At 47.9% G+C, this 18,364-nt stretch overlaps 1 protein-coding gene across 2 annotated transcripts in view; it reads left to right on the top strand.

Annotated features, from left to right (window-relative positions):
- The window catches only part of LOC140732499 (alanine aminotransferase 2-like), a 74,969-nt gene that overhangs the window by 36,632 nt on the left and 19,973 nt on the right, over positions 1 to 18,364 (top strand). For both annotated transcript variants that reach the window (XM_073055271.1, XM_073055270.1), the window contains exon 6: positions 9,139 to 9,218. In XM_073055271.1, the coding sequence (XP_072911372.1) occupies positions 9,139 to 9,218 (80 nt within the window). The remainder of the gene's footprint in view (positions 1 to 9,138; positions 9,219 to 18,364) is intronic.

Here is an 18,364-nt window from a genome sequence, read left to right as displayed (position 1 = left end):
CCAGAGCGGGGGTGTGGGGGTATGGGTGGAAGCAGAGGAGTGCCGACTCGAGCACTGGCTGGGGATTTCATGGTTGGAATTGGTCAATGGTTTATTACTGACAAGTGTACAGAGACACAGTGAAAAGGTTCAGTTGTTCAGTTTGTGTGTCATCCAGACAGATACATATTAGAAACATAGAAAACCTACAGCACAATACAGGCTCTTCGGCCCACAAAGCTGTGCCAAACATGTACTTACCTTAGAAATTACTAGGCTTACCTATAGCCCTCTATTTTACTAAGTTCCATATACCTGTCCAAAAGTCTCTTAAAAGACCCTATGGTATCCACCTCCACCACCGTTGCCAGCAGCCCATTCCACACACTCACCACTCTCTGAGTGAAAAACTTACCCCTGACATCCCCTCTGTACCTACTCCCCAGCACCTTAAACCTGGGTCCTCTTGTGGCAACCATTTCAGCCCTGGGAAAAAGCCTCTGACTATCCACACGATCAATGCCTCTCATCATCTTTTACACCTCTATCAGGTCACCTCTCATCCTCCTTCGCTCCAAGGAAAAAACACCAAGTTCACTCAACCTATCCTCATAAGGCATGCTCCCCAATCCAGGCAACATCCTTGTAAATCTCCTCTGCACCCTTTCTATGGCTTCCACATCCTTCCTGTAGTGAGGCAACCAGAACTGAGCACAGTACTCCAAGTGGGACCTATATAGCTGCAACATTACCTCTCAGCTCCTAAATTCAATTCCACAATTGATGAAGGCCAATACACCGTACGCCTTCTTAACCACAGAGTCAACCTCGCAGCTGCTTTGAGTGTCCTATGGACTCGGACCCCAAGATCCTTCTGATCCTTCACACTGTCAAGAGTCTTACCATTAATACTATATTCTGCCATCATATTTGACCTACCAAAATGAATCACTTCATACTTATCTGGGTTGAACTCTATCTGCCACTTCTCAGCCCAGTTTTGCATCCTATCAATATCCCGCTGTAACCTCTGACAGCCCTCCACACTATCCACAAACACCTCCAACCTTTGTGTCATCAGCAAACTTACTAACCCATCCCTCCACTTCCTCATCCAGGTTATTTATAAAAATCACAAAGAGTAAGTGTCCCAGAACAGATCCCTGAGGCACACCACTGGTCACTGACTTCCATGCAGAATATGACCCATCTACAACCATTCTTTGCCTTCTGTGGGCAAGCCAGTTCTGGATCTACAAAGCAATTTTCCCTTGGATCCCATACCTCCTTACTTTCTCAATAAGCCTTTTAAGAAATTTAAAAGTGGATAAATCTCCGGGTCCTGACCGGATATTCCCCAGGACCTTGAGGGAAGTTTGTGTAGAGATAGCAGGAGCTCTGACGGAGATCTTTCAGATGTCATTAGAAACGGGGATTGTGCCGGAGGATTGGCGTATTGCTCATGTGGTTCCATTGTTTAAAAAGGGTTCTAGAAGTAAGCCTGGCAATTATAGACCTGTCAGTTTGACATCAGTGGTGGGTAAATTAATGGAAAGTATTCTTAGAGATAGTATTTATAATTATCTGGATAGACAGGATCTGATTAGGAGTAGCCAGCATGGATTTGTGCGTGGAAGGTCATGTTTGACAAACCTTATTAAATTTTTTGAAGTAGTTACAAGGAATGTTGACGAGGGTAAGGCAGTGGATGTAGTCTATATGGACTTCAGCAAGGCCTTTGACAAAGTTCCACATGGAAGGTTAGTTAAGAAGGTTCAGTCGTTAGGTATTAATGCTGGAGTAATAAAATGGATTCAACAGTGGCTAGATGGGAGATGCCAGAGAGTAGTGGTGGATAATTGTTTATCGGGATGGATGCCGGTGACTAGCGGGGTGCCTCAGGGATCTGTTTTGGGCCCAATGTTGTTTGTAATATACATAAATGATCTGGATGATGGGGTGGTAAATTGGATTAGTAAGTATGCTGATGATACTAAGGTAGGAGGTGTTGTGGATAATGAGGTGGGTTTTCAAAGCTTGAAGGGAGATTTATGCCGGTTAGAAGAATGGGCTGAACGTTGGCAGATGGAGTTTAATGCTGAGAAGTGTGAGGTTCTACATTTTGGCAGGAATAATCCAAATAGAACATACAGGGTAAATGGTAGGGCATTGAGGAATGCAGTGGAACAGAGAGATCTAGGAATAACAGTGCATAGTTCCCTGAAGGTGGAGTCTCATGTAGATAAGGTGGTGAAGAAGGCTTTTGGAACGCTGGCCTTTATAAATCAGAGCATTGAGTACAGAAGTTGGGATGTAATGTTAAAATTGTACAAGGCATTGGTAAGGCCAAATTTGGAATATTGTGTACAGTTCTGGTCACCGAATTATAGGAAAGATATCAATAAATTAGAGAGAGTGCAGAGACGATTTACTAGGATGTTACCTGGGTTTCAGCACTTAAGTTACAGAGAAAGGTTGAACAAGTTAGGTCTCTATTCATTGGAGCGTAGAAGGTTGAGGGGGGATTTGATCGAGGTATTTAAAATGTTGAGAGGGATAGAGTTGACGTGAATAGGCTGTTTCTATTGAGAGTAGGGGAGATTCAAACGAGAGGACATGATTTGAGAGTTAGGGGGCAAAAGTTTAAGGGAAACACGAGGGGGTATTTCTTTACTCAGAGAGTGATAGCTGTGTGGAATGAGCTTCCTGTAGAAGTAGTAGAGGCCAGTTCAGTTGTGTCATTTAAGGTAAAATTGGATAGGTATATGGACAGGAAAGGAGTGGAGGGTTATGGGCTGAGTGCGGGTAGGTGGGACTAGGTGAGATTAAGAGTTCGGCACGGACTAGGAGGGCCGGAATGGCCTGTTTCCGTGCTGTGATTGTTATATGGTTATATGGTTATATGGGGTACCTTATCAAATGCCTTGCTGAAATCCATATACACTACATCTACTGTTCTACCTTCATCAATGTGTTTAGTCACATCCTCAAAAAATTCAATCAGGCTCGTAAGGCACAACCTGCCTTTAACAAAGACATGCTGACTACTCCTAATCATATTATACCTCTCCAAATGTTCATAAATCCCGCCTCTCAGGATCTTCTCCATCAACTTACCAACCACTGAGGTAAGACTCACTGGTGTATAATTTCCTGGGCTATCTCTACTCCCTTTCTTGAATAAGGAAACAACATTTGCAACCCTCCAATCCTCCGGAACCTCTCCCGTCCTCATTGATGATGCAAAGATCATCACCAGAGGCTCAGCAATCTCCTCCCTCACCTCCCACAGTAGCCTGGGGTACATCTCATCCGGGCCCGGCGACTGATCCAACGATGTTTTTCAAAAGCTCCAGCACATCATCTTTCTTAATATCTACACGCTCAAGCTTTTCAGTCTGCTGCAAGTCATCACTACAATCACCAAGATCCTTTTCCATAATGAATTCTGAAGTAAAGTATTCATTAAGTACCTCTGCTATTTCCTCTGGTTCCATACACACTTTCCCACTGTCACACTTGATAGGTCCTATTCTTACACGTCTTATCCCATTGCTCTTCACACACTTGTAGAATGCCTTGGGGTTTTCCTTAATTCTGCCTGCCAAGGCCTTCTCGTGGCCCCTTCTGGCTCTCCTAATTTCCTTCTTAAGCTCCTTCCTGTCAGCCTTACAGTCTTCTAGTTCTCTAACATTACCTAGCTCTCTGAACCTTTTGTAAGTTTTTCTTTTCTTTTTGACTAGATTTATTAAAGCCTTTGTACACCACGGTTCTGTATCCTACCATAACTTCCCTGTCTCGTTGGAACGTACCTATGCAGAACTCTACACAAATATCCCCTGAATATTTGCCACATTTCTTCCATACTTTTTCCTGAGAACATCTGTTTCCAATTTAAGCCTCCAATTTCCTACCTGATAGCCTCATAATTCCCCTTACTCTAATTAAATGCTTTTCTAACTTGTCTGTTCCTATCTCTCTCCAATGCTATTGTAAAGGAGATAGAATTGTGATCACTATCTCCAAAATGCTCTCCCACTGAGAGATCTGACACCTGACCAGGTTCATTTCCCAATACCAAATCAAGTACAGTCTCTCCTCTTGTAGGCTCATCTACATAGTGTGTCAAGAAACCTTCCTGAACACACATAACAAACTCCACCCCATCTAAACCCCTCACTCTAGGGAGATGCCAATCTATATTTGGGAAATTAAAATCTCCCATCACAACTCTGTTATTATTACACCTTTGCAGGATCTGTTTCCCTATCTGCTTCTTGATATCCCTGTTACTATTGGGCAGCCTATAAAAAACACCCAGTAAAGTTATTGACCCCTTCCTGTTCCTAACCTCCACCCACAGAGACTCCATAGACAATCCCTCCATGGCGTTCACCTTTTCTGCAGCCGTGACACTATCTCTGATCAACAGTACCACATCCCCACCTCTTTTGCCTACCTCCTGTCCTTTCTGAAACATCTAAAACCCGGCACTTGAAGTAACCATTCCTGTCCCTGAGCCATCCAAGTCTCTGTAATGGCCACCACATCATAGCTCCAGGTACTGATCCACGCTCTAAGCTCATCCGCTTTGTTTGTTCACAACACTCCTTGCATTAAAATAGACACCTTCTGGACTCGTCCCTTCTCTATCACCTGCCTATTCTCCCTCTCGCACTGTCTACAAGCTTTCTCTATTTGTGAGCCAATCGCCTCTTCCCCAGTCTCCTCAGTTCGGTTCCCACCCCCCAACAATTCTAGTTTAAACTCACCCCAGTAGCCTTAGCAAACATTCCCAACAAGGTTATTGGTCCCCCTGGGGTCCAAGTGCAACCCATCCTTTTTTGGGGCAAGTGTACGGGTCACACCTGCCCCAAAAGAAGTCCCAATGATCCAGAAATCTGAATCCTTGCCTCCTGCTCCAATCCCTCAGCCACACATTTCTCCTCTACCTCATTCCATTCCTACTCTCACTGTCACGTGGCACAGGCAGTAATCCCGAGATTACTACCTTTGTGGTCCTGCTTCTCAACTTCCTTCCTAACTCCCTGTAGTCTTTTTTCAGGACCTCTTCCCTTTTCCTACCTATGTCATTGGTTCCAATGTGTACCACGACCTCTGGCTGTTCTCCCTCCCACCGCAGGATATCTTGGACCGGATCTGAAACATCCCGGACCCTGGCACCTGGGAGGAAAACTACCATCCGAGTTTCTTTCCTGCATCCACAGAATCGCCTGTCTGACCCCCTGTCTATTGAGTCCCCTATCACTACTGCCTTCCTCTTCCTTTCCCTACCCTTCTGAGCCACAGGGCCAGACTCTGTGCCAGAGGCACGGCCACAGTCGCTTCCCCCAGGTAGGTTGTCCCCCCCACCAACAGTACTCAAACAAGAGTACTTGTTGTCAAGAGGTACAGCCACAGAGGTACTCTCTAGTACCTGACTCTTCCCCTTCCCCCTCCTGAATGTGACCCACTTGTCTGTCTCCCGTGGCCCCAGTGTGACCACCTGCCTGTAACTCCCCTCTATCACCTCCTCACTCTCCCTAACCAGACGAAGGTCATCGAGCTGCATCTCCAGTTCCCTAACTCGGTCCCTCAGGAGCTGCAGCTCGACACACCGGGTGCAGATATGGCTGTCTGGGAGGCTGGGAGACCCCAGGGCCCCTCACATCTGACACCGAGCACAAAAAACTGGCCTCACACACATACTTCCTACCTCGCCTCGTCCAGTTACTGCCTAATCCCGTTGAGGCAAAGCCCTACCACTGTACTGCCTCTCATTCCGCTGACCACTAGATACAGTGGTCTTCTTTTTAAACCTTTCACGCTGTACTGGCTGAGGTCACGTGCCTGCACAGTCTCGCCTCTCTTTAACCCCGAGTGGTAAAAAAAACTGCCTCGCTCCAAAAAAACAGCAGTTCACCCGCAGCCTTCTTGCTCCGAATTGAAATCCAATGTATCACTATATTGATGTTGTTCACTGGGGCCCAATGACAGCCCAGCGGTTAGCACAACACTACTACAGCTCGGGCCATCAGAGGTCGGAGTTCAATCCCGATGTCATCTGTAAGGACTCCTCGTGACCGCCTGGGTTTCCTCCGTCACTTCAGTTTCCTCCCACCGTCCAAAGACCTGGGTTACTTGGTCTTTGTACATTGTCCCGTGATTAACTGCAGAGTGGCACACCTCAAAAGGCCTGTAACTAAAGTACAATGGAAAGCAGAGTGCAGAATAGAGTGCTACAGTTACAGAGAAGGTGCAGTGCAGGCAGACAGTAAGCTACGAGGGTCACGACGAGATAAGCAGGGAAATCACAAGTCCATCTTTATCATGCAAGAGGTCTGTTTAGTCTTATTACAGTGGAGAAGAAGCCGTTCTCGAGCCTGGTGGGATGTGCTTTCAGGCTTTTTTTTAACCATAGAACATTACAGCAAAGAAACAGGCCTTTTGGCCCTTCTTGGCTGTGCTGAACCATTTTTCTGCCTAGTCCCACTGACCTGCACCTGGACCATATCCCTCCAAACCCCTCTCATCCATGTACCTGTCCAAGTTTTTCTTAAATGTCAAAAGTGAGCCCACATTTACCACTTCATCTGGCAGCTCATTCCACACTCCCACCACTTTGTGTGAAGAAACCCCCCCCAATGTTCCCTTTAAACTTTTCACCCTTCACCCTTAACCCGTGACCCCTGTTTTTTTCTCCCCTAGCCTCAGTGGAAAAAGCCTGCTTGCATTCACTCTATCTATACCCATCATAATTTTATACACCTCTATCAAATCACCCTTCATTCTCCTACGCTCCAGGGAATAAAGTCCCAACCTATTCAACCTTTCTCTGTAACTCAGTTTCTCGAGTCCTGGCAACATCCTTGTAAACCTTCTCTGCAATCTTTCAACCTTATTAATATCCTTCCTGTAATTTGGTGACCAAAACTGCACACAATACTCCAAATTCGGCCTCACCAAAGTCTTATACAACCTCACCATAACATTCCAACTCTTATACTCAATACTTTGATTTACAGACAGACAGGCAGACATACTTTATTGATCCCGAGGGAAATTGGGTAAAGGCCAATGTACCAAAAGTTCTTTTTACTACCCTATCTACCTATGACGCCACTTTTAGGGAATTTTGTATCTGTACTCATAGATCCCTCTGTTCTACTGCACTCCTCAGTGTCCTACCATTTATCTTGTATGTTCTACTTTGGTTTGTCCTTCCAAAGTGCCATACCTCACACTTGTCTGTATTAAACTCCATCTGCCATTTTTCTGCCCATTTTTCCAGCTGGTCCAGATCCCTCAGCAAGCTTTGAAAACCTTCCTCAGTGTCTACTACACCTCCAATCTTTGTATCATCAGCAAATTTGCTGATCCAATTTGCCACATTATCATCCAGATCATTGATATAGATGACAAATAACAATGGACCCAGCACTGATCCCTGTGGCACACCACTAGTCATAGGTCTCCACTCAGAGTAGCAATCCTCCACTACCACTCTCTGGCTTCTTCCATTGAGCCAATGTTTAATCCAATTTACTACCTCTCCACGTATACCTAGCGACTGAGTCTTCTTAACTAACTTCCCATGCGGGACCTTGTCAAAGGCCTTACTGAAATCCATGTAGCCAACATCCACTGCCTTCCCTTCATCTACTTTCCTGGTAACGTCCTCAAAAAACTCTAATAGATTGGTTAAACATGACCTACCTCACGCAAAGCCGTGTTGACTCTCCCTATCCAAATATTTGTAGATCCTGTCTCTTGGTACTCCTTCCAATAATTTACCCACTACCGACGTCAAACTTACCGGCCTATAATTTCCCGGATTACTTTTAGAGCCTTCTTTAAACAACGGAACAACATGAACTATCCTCCGATCCTCCGGCACCTGACCCGTGGATACCAACATTTTAAATACGTCTGCCAGGGCCCCTGCAATTTCAAAACTAGTCTCCTTCAAGGTCCGAGGGAATACCCTGTCAGGTCCTGGGGATTTATCTACTCTGATTTGCCTGAAGATAGCAAGCACCTCCTCCTCTTTAATCTGTATAAGTTCCATGACCTCACTACTTTTTTGCCTTATTTCCATTGACTCCATGCCAGTTTCCTTAGTAAATACAGATGAAAACAACCCTTTTGTATCTTCTGCCCAATGGAAGGGGGAGAAGAGAGAATGTCTGGTATGGGTGGGATGTTTAATTATGCTGGCTGCTTTACTGAATTAGAGAGGGTCCATGAGGGGGAGGTTGGTTCCTCTGATGAGCTGAGCCATGTCCACAATGTGTGGGCACACACAGAGCCGTTTCCGCACCAGGCCGTGATTCATCTGAGGGTGTATCAATTCCAAATACTGAGGGTCAACAAGGATATGCAGAATTTCATCAGCCCACTGAGAAAGTAGAATATGGAACGTAGACCAGTACAACACAGGAACAGCCCACAATATTGTTCTGAGCCAATTCAATTCATAATGAAATCGCCAATGAAACTAATCACTTTTGTCTACACAATGTCTGTATCTCTCTCTCACCTTAAATGCATGTCCTCTGGTATTACACATTTCTAAAAGATACTGTCCAGCTGCTCTGTCTATGCCTCTCATAACCATCCATCAGATCTCCTCTCAGCGTCTGCCGCTCCAGAGAAAACAAGGTTGTCCACCCTCTCATCAGAGCACATGCCCAGCAGCCCGGGCAACACCCTGGTGAAGCTCTTGTGTAACTTCTGCAAAGCCTTGGCGTCCTGTGACCACAACTGTACACTTTGCTCCAGATGTGGCCCAATTAGTGTTTTAAAAGATGCAACATAACTTTCTGACTTCTGAACTCAGTGCCTCAACTAATAAAGGCAAGCATGCTGTATACCTTTCTAACCACCCGATCAACCTGTGTAGACACTTTCAGGGAGCCATGAACTTCAACCCCAAGATCCCTCTCCTTATCAATGCTCTTAAGGATAGAAGCACTGGTGAGCTTTCTGGGGTGTGATGTCTACATGGGAGGGGTGTTGCCAAGGAAATGAGGTATCTGTGGGACAGGGTGTGCCCAGATACAATTTGGGGTCCATGGTGCATGCAGGGAGTCAGGGCTGATGATGGAATTGTGGGCCTCAGCATGGGTGACTCACCATCTGTGTCCTCTCTCCTGATAGGCCAGGTACAGAGTCGGCAGGTGATAGAAGACGTGATCCGATTCGCCGCTGAGGAGAAGCTGTTCCTAATGGCAGACGAGGTTAGGTGTGGGGATGGGCTGGTGAAGGCAATGTGGGGATAGATCTGGGCATTGGGGCAGAGGTGTTGGGTTGTGGGGCAGACTTGGGGAAGGGGAGGGAGAGGGAACGGGCTCGTGTTGGCAGCGTGGGGACGAGGTGTTGGAAGGGAGAGGGTACAGGCTGATGTTGGTGGTGTGGGGACGAGGTGTTGGAAGGGAGAGGGTACAGGCTGCTGTTGGTGGTGTGGGGACGAGGTGTCGGAAGGGAGAGGGTACAGGCTGGTGTTGGTGGCGTGGGAACGAGGTGTCAGAAGGGAGAGGGTACAGGCTGATGTTGGTGGTGTGGGGACGAGGTGTCGGAAGGGAGAGGGTACAGGCTGCTGTTGGTGGTGTGGGGACGAGGTGTCGGAAGGGAGAGGGTACAGGCTGGTGTTGGTGGCGTGGGGACGAGGTGTCGGAAGGGAGAGGGTACAGGCTGGTGTTGGTGGTGTGGGGACGAGGTGTCGGAAGGGAGAGGGTACAGGCTGGTGTTGGTGGTGTGGGGACGAGGTGTCGGAAGGGAGAGGGTACAGGCTGGTGTTGGTGGTGTGGGGACGAGGTGTTGGAAGGGAGAGGGTACAGGCTGGTGTTGGTGGTGTGGGGACGAGGTGTCGGAAGGGAGAGGGTACAGGCTGATGTTGGTGGTGTGGGGTTGAGGTGTTGGAAGAGAGAGGGTACAGGCTGGTGTTGGTGGTGTGGGGACGAGGTGTTGGAAGAGAGAGGGTACAGGCTGCTGTTGGTGGTGTGGGGACGAGGTGTTGGAAGAGAGAGGGTACAGGCTGGTGGTGGTGTGGGGACGAGGTGTCGGAAGGGAGAGGGTACAGGCTGGTGTTGGTGGTGTGGGGACGAGGTGTTGGAAGAGAGAGGGTACAGGCTGATGTTGGTGGTGTGGGGTTGAGGTGTTGGAAGAGAGAGGGTACAGGCTGGTGTTGGTGGTGTGGGGACGAGGTGTTGGAAGAGAGAGGGTACAGGCTGCTGTTGGTGGTGTGGGGACGAGGTGTTGGAAGAGAGAGGGTACAGGCTGGTGGTGGTGTGGGGACGAGGTGTCGGAAGGGAGAGGGTACAGGCTGGTGTTGGTGGTGTGGGGACGAGGTGTCGGAAGGGAGAGGGTACAGGCTGGTGTTGGTGGTGTGGGGACAAGGTGTTGGAAGGGAGAGGGTACAGGCTGGTGTTGGTGGTGTGGGGACGAGGTGTTGGAAGAGAGAGGGTACAGGCTGCTGTTGGTGGTGTGGGGACGAGGTGTCAGGGGGGTGGGGCAGGGGGTACAGGCTGCTGTTGGTGGTGTGGGGACGAGGTGTTGGAAGAGAGAGGGTACAGGCTGCTGTTGGTGGTGTGGGGATGAGGTGTTGGAATGGAGAGGGTACAGGCTGGTGTTGGTGGTGTGGGGACGAGGTGTTGGAAGAGAGAGGGTACAGGCTGCTGTTGGTGGTGTGGGGACGAGGTGTTGGAAGGGAGAGGGTATAGGCTGCTATTGGTGGTGTGGGGACGAGGTGTCGGGGGGGTGGGGCAGGGGGTACAGGCTGGTGTTGGTGGTGTGGGGACGAGGTGTCAGAAGGGAGAGGGTACAGGCTGCTGTTGGTGGTGTGGGGACGAGGTGTCGGAAGGGAGAGGGTACAGGCTGGTGTTGGTGGTGTGGGGACGAGGTGTTGGAAGGGAGAGGGTACAGGCTGGTGTTGGTGGTGTGGGGACGAGGTGTCGGAAGGGAGAGGGTACAGGCTGATGTTGGTGGTGTGGGGTTGAGGTGTTGGAAGAGAGAGGGTACAGGCTGCTGTTGGTGGTGTGGGGACGAGGTGTTGGAAGAGAGAGGGTACAGGCTGGTGTTGGTGGTGTGGGGACGAGGTGTCGGAAGGGAGAGGGTACAGGCTGGTGTTGGTGGTGTGGGGACGAGGTGTCGGAAGGGAGAGGGTACAGGCTGGTGTTGGTGGTGTGGGGACGAGGTGTTGGAAGGGAGAGGGTACAGGCTGGTGTTGGTGGTGTGGGGACGAGGTGTCGGAAGAGAGAGGGTACAGGCTGCTGTTGGTGGTGTGGGGACGAGGTGTCAGGGGGGTGGGGCAGGGGGTACAGGCTGCTGTTGGTGGTGTGGGGACGAGGTGTTGGAAGAGAGAGGGTACAGGCTGCTGTTGGTGGTGTGGGGACGAGGTGTTGGAAGGGAGAGGGTACAGGCTGGTGTTGGTGGTGTGGGGACGAGGTGTTGGAAGAGAGAGGGTACAGGCTGCTGTTGGTGGTGTGGGGACGAGGTGTTGGAAGGGAGAGGGTACAGGCTGGTGTTGGTGGTGTGGGGACGAGGTGTCGGAAGGGAGAGGGTATAGGCTGCTGTTGGTGGTGTGGGGACGAGGTGTTGGAAGGGAGAGGGTACAGGCTGCTGTTGGTGGTGTGGGGACGATGTGTTGGAAGGGAGAGGGTACAGGCTGGTGTTGGTGGTGTGGGGACGAGGTGTTGGAAGGGAGAGGGTACAGGCTGGTGTTGGTGGTGTGGGGACGAGGTGTTGGAAGGGAGAGGGTACAGGCTGGTGTTGGTGGTGTGGGGACGAGGTGTCGGAAGAGAGAGGGTACAGGCTGCTGTTGGTGGTGTGGGGACGAGGTGTCAGGGGGGTGGGGCAGGGGGTACAGGCTGGTGTTGGTGGTGTGGGGACGACGTGTCAGGGGGGTGGGGCAGGGGGTACAGGCTGGTGTTGGTGGTGTGGGGACGAGGTGTCAGAAGAGAGAGGGTACAGGCTGCTGTTGGTGGTGTGGGGACGAGGTGTCAGAAGAGAGAGGGTACAGGCTGCTGTTGGTGGTGTGGGGATGAGGTGTCAGGGGGGTGGGGCAGGGGGTACAGGCTGGTGTTGGTGGTGTTGGGACGAGGTGTCGGAAGAGAGAGGGTACAGGCTGCTGTTGGTGGTGTGGGGTTGAGGTGTTGGAAGAGAGAGGGTACAGGCTGCTGTTGGTGGTGTGGGGACGAGGTGTTGGAAGGGAGAGGGTACAGGCTGCTGTTGGTGGTGTGGGGACGAGGTGTTGGAAGAGAGAGGGTACAGGCTGCTGTTGGTGGTGTGGGGTTGAGGTGTTGGAAGAGAGAGGGTACAGGCTGCTTTTGGTGGTGTGGGGACGAGGTGTTGGAAGAGAGAGGGTACAGGCTGGTGTTGGTGGTGTGGGGACGAGGTGTTGGAAGAGAGAGGGTACAGGCTGCTGTTGGTGGTGTGGGGTGGAGGTGTTGGAAGAGAGAGGGTACAGGCTGCTGTTGGTGGTGTGGGGATGAGGTGTCAGGGGGGTGGGGCAGGGGGTACAGGCTGGTGTTGGTGGTGTGGGGACGAGGTGTCGGAAGAGAGAGGGTACAGGCTGCTGTTGGTGGTGTGGGGTTGAGGTGTTGGAAGAGAGAGGGTACAGGCTGCTGTTGGTGGTGTGGGGACGAGGTGTTGGAAGAGAGAGGGTACAGGCTGGTGTTGGTGGTGTGGGGATGAGGTGTTGGAAGAGAGAGGGTACAGGCTGGTGTTGGTGGTGTGGGGACGAGGTGTTGGAAGGGAGAGGGTACAGGCTGCTGTTGGTGGTGTGGGGCAGGTTTTAGGAAAGAGTGGGAGCAGTGGGCTGTGGGAAGTTTACACTGTTGTCCAGTTGTGATGTGTTGGTGTTCCCAGACAACTCCCTTTGACAATTGGCACCCCAGAGCTTCCCCGGTAGGCCATTTGGTCCATCTGGTCCATGCTGACCAAGATCCCATTTGCCCGTCTTTAGCACATATCCCATTTCTTTCCATGTGCCTGTCCAAACAAGTTTTAAATGCAACTGCCTCAACCACTTCCTCTGGAGTCTCATTCCGTATACTGACCACCCTCTGGGTGGAAAAGATACCCTGCATGTGATGTCAGCAGGGGATGGGGGTGTCAAGATCAGGGAGAGGAATTTCTGCACCCACAGGGTGGTGAACCTGTGGAATCTGTTGCTACAGAGGACTGAGGAGACCACGCCATTCAGGGTATTTAGCACAGAGATTGGTAGGTTCTTGGTTGGTGAGGTTTACAGGGAGAATTGGTAAATTGTTTGTACCAAGGTGCAGTGGAAAAAGTTTGTCTTGCGTGCCATCCATACAAATCATCCCAATGGAAAAGTGCATTGATGTCACACAAGATGAAACAGTAATGGAACGCAGAAGGAAGTCAGACACATGAGAGGTTGTGCAGATTCTGGAAACCCAGAACAACACACACAAAAAAACCGGAGGAACTCAGCAGGTCAGGCAGCATCTGTGGAAAAGGTACAGTCAACGTTTCAGACCGAGACCCCTCATCAGGGCTGAGAGGGGAGGGGGAAGATGCCAGAACAAGAAGGTGGGGTGGGGATAGGGGACGAGGACAAGCTGAAAGGTGACAAGGAAAGCCGGGTGGATTGTAAAGATAAATGAACAGATAAGAAGCGATCTGATTGGAGAGGAGAGCGGACCAAAGGACAATGTAAAGAAGGAGGGGCACCAGGGGGAGGTGATAGGCAGATGAGGAGAAGGCATCGGAGGCCAGTGTGAGGAACAGAAGAGGGAATGGGGAGGAAGAAGAATTACTGGAAGGAGAAACTGATGCTCATACCTTCAGGTTGGAGGCCATCCAGACGGAATATGAGATGTTGTTCCTCCACCGAGTTCGGCCTTGTCACGGCAGAAGCGGAGACCATAGACCGACATGTCAGAATGGGAATGGGGATCGGAATCAAAATGGATGGCTCGGGAAATTCCACTTTTGGCAGATGGAGCAGAGGTGCTTGATAATACAGGCAGAATAAAGTCTCACAGTTGCAGAGACTGTCGAGCAGATAGGTAGTAAGAAGCAAGGCTGCATCAAGTTATGTATGACCAGCCAAGAGTCCTCGTATTGTCCTAGAGAACCAATCAATGGTCTTATAACAGCAGCATTAAAGCTGCCCTTGAGCCTGATGGTTTTCGGGAAGATTCGTACTTTCTTGAATCAGAATCAGGTTTATTATAAATGGCATATGTCAGGAAATTTGGGTTTTTTTTGTGCCGGAGTACAGTACAAGACTTACTGTAAGAAATGACAACTACAATAAATAAATAAATAAATAAATAGATAAATAAATAGATAAATAAATAAATAAATAAATGAATGAATAAATAAATAAATAAATAGTGTGAGAGATGAAGTGATGATGGGAAGGTGGGAGAGTGGTGATTGAAAGATGGGAAAGTTATTATGGGAAGGTGGGAGAGTGATGGGAAGATGGAAGAGTTTTGAAAAGGTGGGAGTATGAGTTTGAAATAAAAAGCCATGATTAAGCAACACGCAGAAAATGCTGGAGGAATTCAGCATGTCAGGCCACATCTATATAGAGGAATAAACAGTCAACATTGCTGTCTCTTCATCAGAACTACAAAGAAATGAGGCAGAAGCCAGATTAAGAAGGTGAGGTCGTGGGAGCAATACAAGTGATTTCAATCAGGCCAACTTAGAAACAGTTTTGCCAATGCCCTACCAGTATGTCAATTTAGCAACCAGCAGAGAGAATATATTAAACCTACAAGGCTATCCCCGCCCTCACCTTGGAAACTCAGACCACATACCCACTTTGTTAAAACGAGTCAAACCAGTTGACAGGGAAATCAGGAGCTGGCCAGAAGATGCCACCTCAGTGCTGCAGGACTGCTTCGAAAGCACAAACTCCATTTAGGGAGGTGGCCATCTACAATCATCGCCGTCAGCATTGATGAATATTGGGATCAGTGAATGGCTACATCGGCAAATGTATTGATGATGTTACTGTGATTAAACACTACACTGCCAGGACAAACTGCCAGAGCTACACATACAGAATGCTGGAGGGATTCAGCAGGCCAGGCAGCATCTATGGAAAAGAGTAAACGGTCAATGTTTCTGGCCGAGACCCTTCATCAGGACTGGAAAGGGCAGAGAGAAGTCCACGGCTGACTGCTTAGGGATTGGGACACTGCCCTCATATTGAGGGGACGTGACGTCTCTGAGATGAGCAAAAGCCATACTCTCCCATGCTATCAGGAAGGCAAAGTGTGAGTCCACACAGAAGATCCACAGACTCTGCAGCACTGAATGGCTCCACCTGGTAGAGTTATAGATGGGTGAGCTTGGCAAATTAAAGGAGCATTTCAGGAAGAGTGAGGAAGTCCTGAAAGGTGAGTTTAGGGTGCTAGGCACCAAGTTAAAGAACAGGACCTGCAGGATAGCAATCTCAGGATTGCTACCAGTGCCACGTGCAGGTGGGTTTAGAAATAGTAAAGTAGTGCAGATCAACACGTGGCTGAAGACATGGTGCGGGAGGGAGGGCTTCAGATTTATAGATAATTGGGCAGTTTTCCAGGGAAGGTGGGACCTGTTCTGGCGGGACGGTTTACATCTGAACTGGAGGGGGACAAATATTCTTGCAGGTAGGTTTGCTAGAGAGGCTCCAGTGGATTGAAACTAGATATGAGGGGGGAGGGGAACCAGAGTATAGGAACAGATGTACAGGAGAAGAAAGAAAAAGGAGACAGTAAAGTTCTTTGAACTGTTAGAGAAAAACAGAGAGGAAGAGGTGGAGAATTTCTTAAATGCATTTATTTTAATGCTAGGAGCATTGTAAGAAAGGTGGATGAGCTTAGAGCATGGATTGATACCTGGAAGTGTTATGTTGTGGCTATTAGTGAAACATGGTTGCAGGAGGGGTGTAATTGGCAACTAAATATTCCTGGATTTCGTTGCTTCAGGTGTGATAGAATCAGAGGAACAAGAGGGGAAGGTGTTGCATTGCTTGTCAGAGAAAATATTACAGCGGTGCTCTGGCAGGATAGATTAGAAGGCTCGTCTAGGGAGGCTATTTGGATGGAATTGAGGAATGGGAAAGGTGTAGTAACACTTATAGGGGTGTATTATAGACCACCTAATGGGGAGCGAGAATTGGAGGAGCAAATTTGCAAGGAGATAGTAGACATTTGTATTAAGCACAGGGTTGTGATTGTGGGAGATTTTAATTTTCCACACATAGACTGGGAAGCCCATACTGTTAAAGGGCTGGATGGTTTGGAGTTTGTAAAATGTGTGCAGGATAATTTTTTTGCAGCAATACATAGAGGTACCGACTAGAGAAGGGGCAGTGTTGGATCTTCTGTTAGGGAATAAAATAAGTCAGGTGACGGAGGTATGTGTTGGGGAGCACTTCGGGTCCAGTGATCGTAATGCCATTAGTTTCAATATAATTATGGAGAAGGATAGGACTGGACACAGGGTTGAGATTTTTGATTGGAAAAAGGCTAACTTTGAGGAGATGCAAAAGGATTTAGAAGGAGTGGATTGGGACGATTTGTTTTATGGGAAGGATGTAATAGAGAAATGGAGGTCATTTAAAGGTGAAATTTTGATTGTACAGAATCTTTATGTTCCTGTTAGGTTGAAAGGAAAGGTTAAAAGTTTGAGAGAGCCATGGTTTCAAGGGACATTGGAAACTTGGTTAGGAAAAAGAGAGGTATCTACAATAAATAAAGGCAGCATGGAGTAAATGAGGTGCTCAAGGAATATAAAGAATGTAAGAAGAATCTTAAGAAAGAAATTAGAAAAGCTAAAAGAAGATACGAGGTTGCTTTGGCAAGTAAGGTGAAAATAAATCCAAAGGGTTTCTACAGTTATATTAATAGCAAAAGGACAGTGAGGGATAAAATTGGTCCCTTAGAGAATTAGAGTGGACAGCTATGTGTGGAGCCGAAAGAGATGGGGGAGATTTTGAACAATTTCTTTTCTTCGGTATTCACTAAGGAGAAGGATATTGAATTGTGTAAGGTGAGGGAAACAAGTAGGGAAGTTATGGAAACTATGACGATTAAAGAGGAGGAAGTACCAGTGCTATTAAGGAATATAAAAGTGGATAAATCTCCTGATCCTGACAGGATATTCCCTAGGACCTTGAGGGAAGTTAGTGTAGAAATAGCAAGGGCTCTGACAGAAATATTTCAAATGTCATTAGAAACGGGGATGATGCCAGAGGATTGGCGTATTGCTCATGTGGTTCCATTGTTTAAAAAGGGTTCTAAGAGTAAACCTAGCAATTATAGACCTGTCAGTTTGACATCCGTGGTGGGTGAATTAATGGAAAGTATTCTTAGAGATGGTATATATAATTATCTGGATAGACAGGGTCTGATTTGGAGCAGTCAACATGGATTTGTGCGTGGAAGGTCATGGTTGACAAATCTTATTGAATTTTTTGAAGAGGTTACGAGGAAAGTTGACGAGGGTAAAGCAGTGGATGTTGTCTATATGGACTTCAGTAAGGCCTTTGACAAGGTTCAGCACGGAAGGTTAGTTAAGAAGGTTCAATCGTTAGGTATTAATATTGGAATAGTAAAATGGATTCAACAGTGGCTGGATGGGAGATGCCAGAGAGTAGTGGTGGATAACTGTTTGTCAGGTTGGAGGCCGGTGACTAGTGGTGTGTCTCAGGGATCTGTACTGGGTCCAGTGTTGTTTGTCATATACATTAATGATCTGGATGATGGGGTGGTAAATTGGATTAGTAAGTATGTAGATGATACAAAGGTAGGTGGCGTTGTGGATAATGAAGTAGGTTTTGAAAACTTGCAGAGATATTTAGGTCAGTTAGGAGAGTGGGCTGAACGATGGCAGATGGAGTTTAATGCTGATAAGTGTGAGGTGCTACATTTTGTAGGATTAATCCAAATAGGACATACATGGTAAATGGTAGGGCATTGAAGAATGCAGTAGAACAGAGTGATCTAGGAATAATGGTGCATAGTTCCCTGAAGATGGAATCTCAAGTGGATAGGGTAGTGAAGAAAGCTTTTGGTATGTTGGCCTTTATAAATCAGAGCATTGAGTATAGGAGTTGGGATGTAATGTTAAAATTGTGCAAGGCATTGGTAAGGCTGAATTTGGAGTATTGTGTACAGTTCTGGTCACCAAATTATAGGAAAGATGTCAACAAACTAGAGAGAGTACAGAGAAGATTTACTAGAATGTTACCTGGGTTTCAGCACCTAAGTTACAGAGAAAGGTTGAACAAGTTGGGTCTTTATTCTTTGGAGCGTAGAAGGTTGAGGGGGGACTTGATAGAGGTATTTAAAATTATGAAGGGGATAGATAGAGTTGACGTGGATAGGCTTTTTCCATTGAGAGTAGGGGAGATTCA

Source organism: Hemitrygon akajei, chromosome 8 (assembly GCF_048418815.1).
Source record: "Hemitrygon akajei chromosome 8, sHemAka1.3, whole genome shotgun sequence".
Taxonomy (NCBI): Eukaryota; Metazoa; Chordata; class Chondrichthyes; order Myliobatiformes; family Dasyatidae; genus Hemitrygon; species Hemitrygon akajei.
This window is presented reverse-complemented; position numbering and strand designations above follow the sequence as displayed.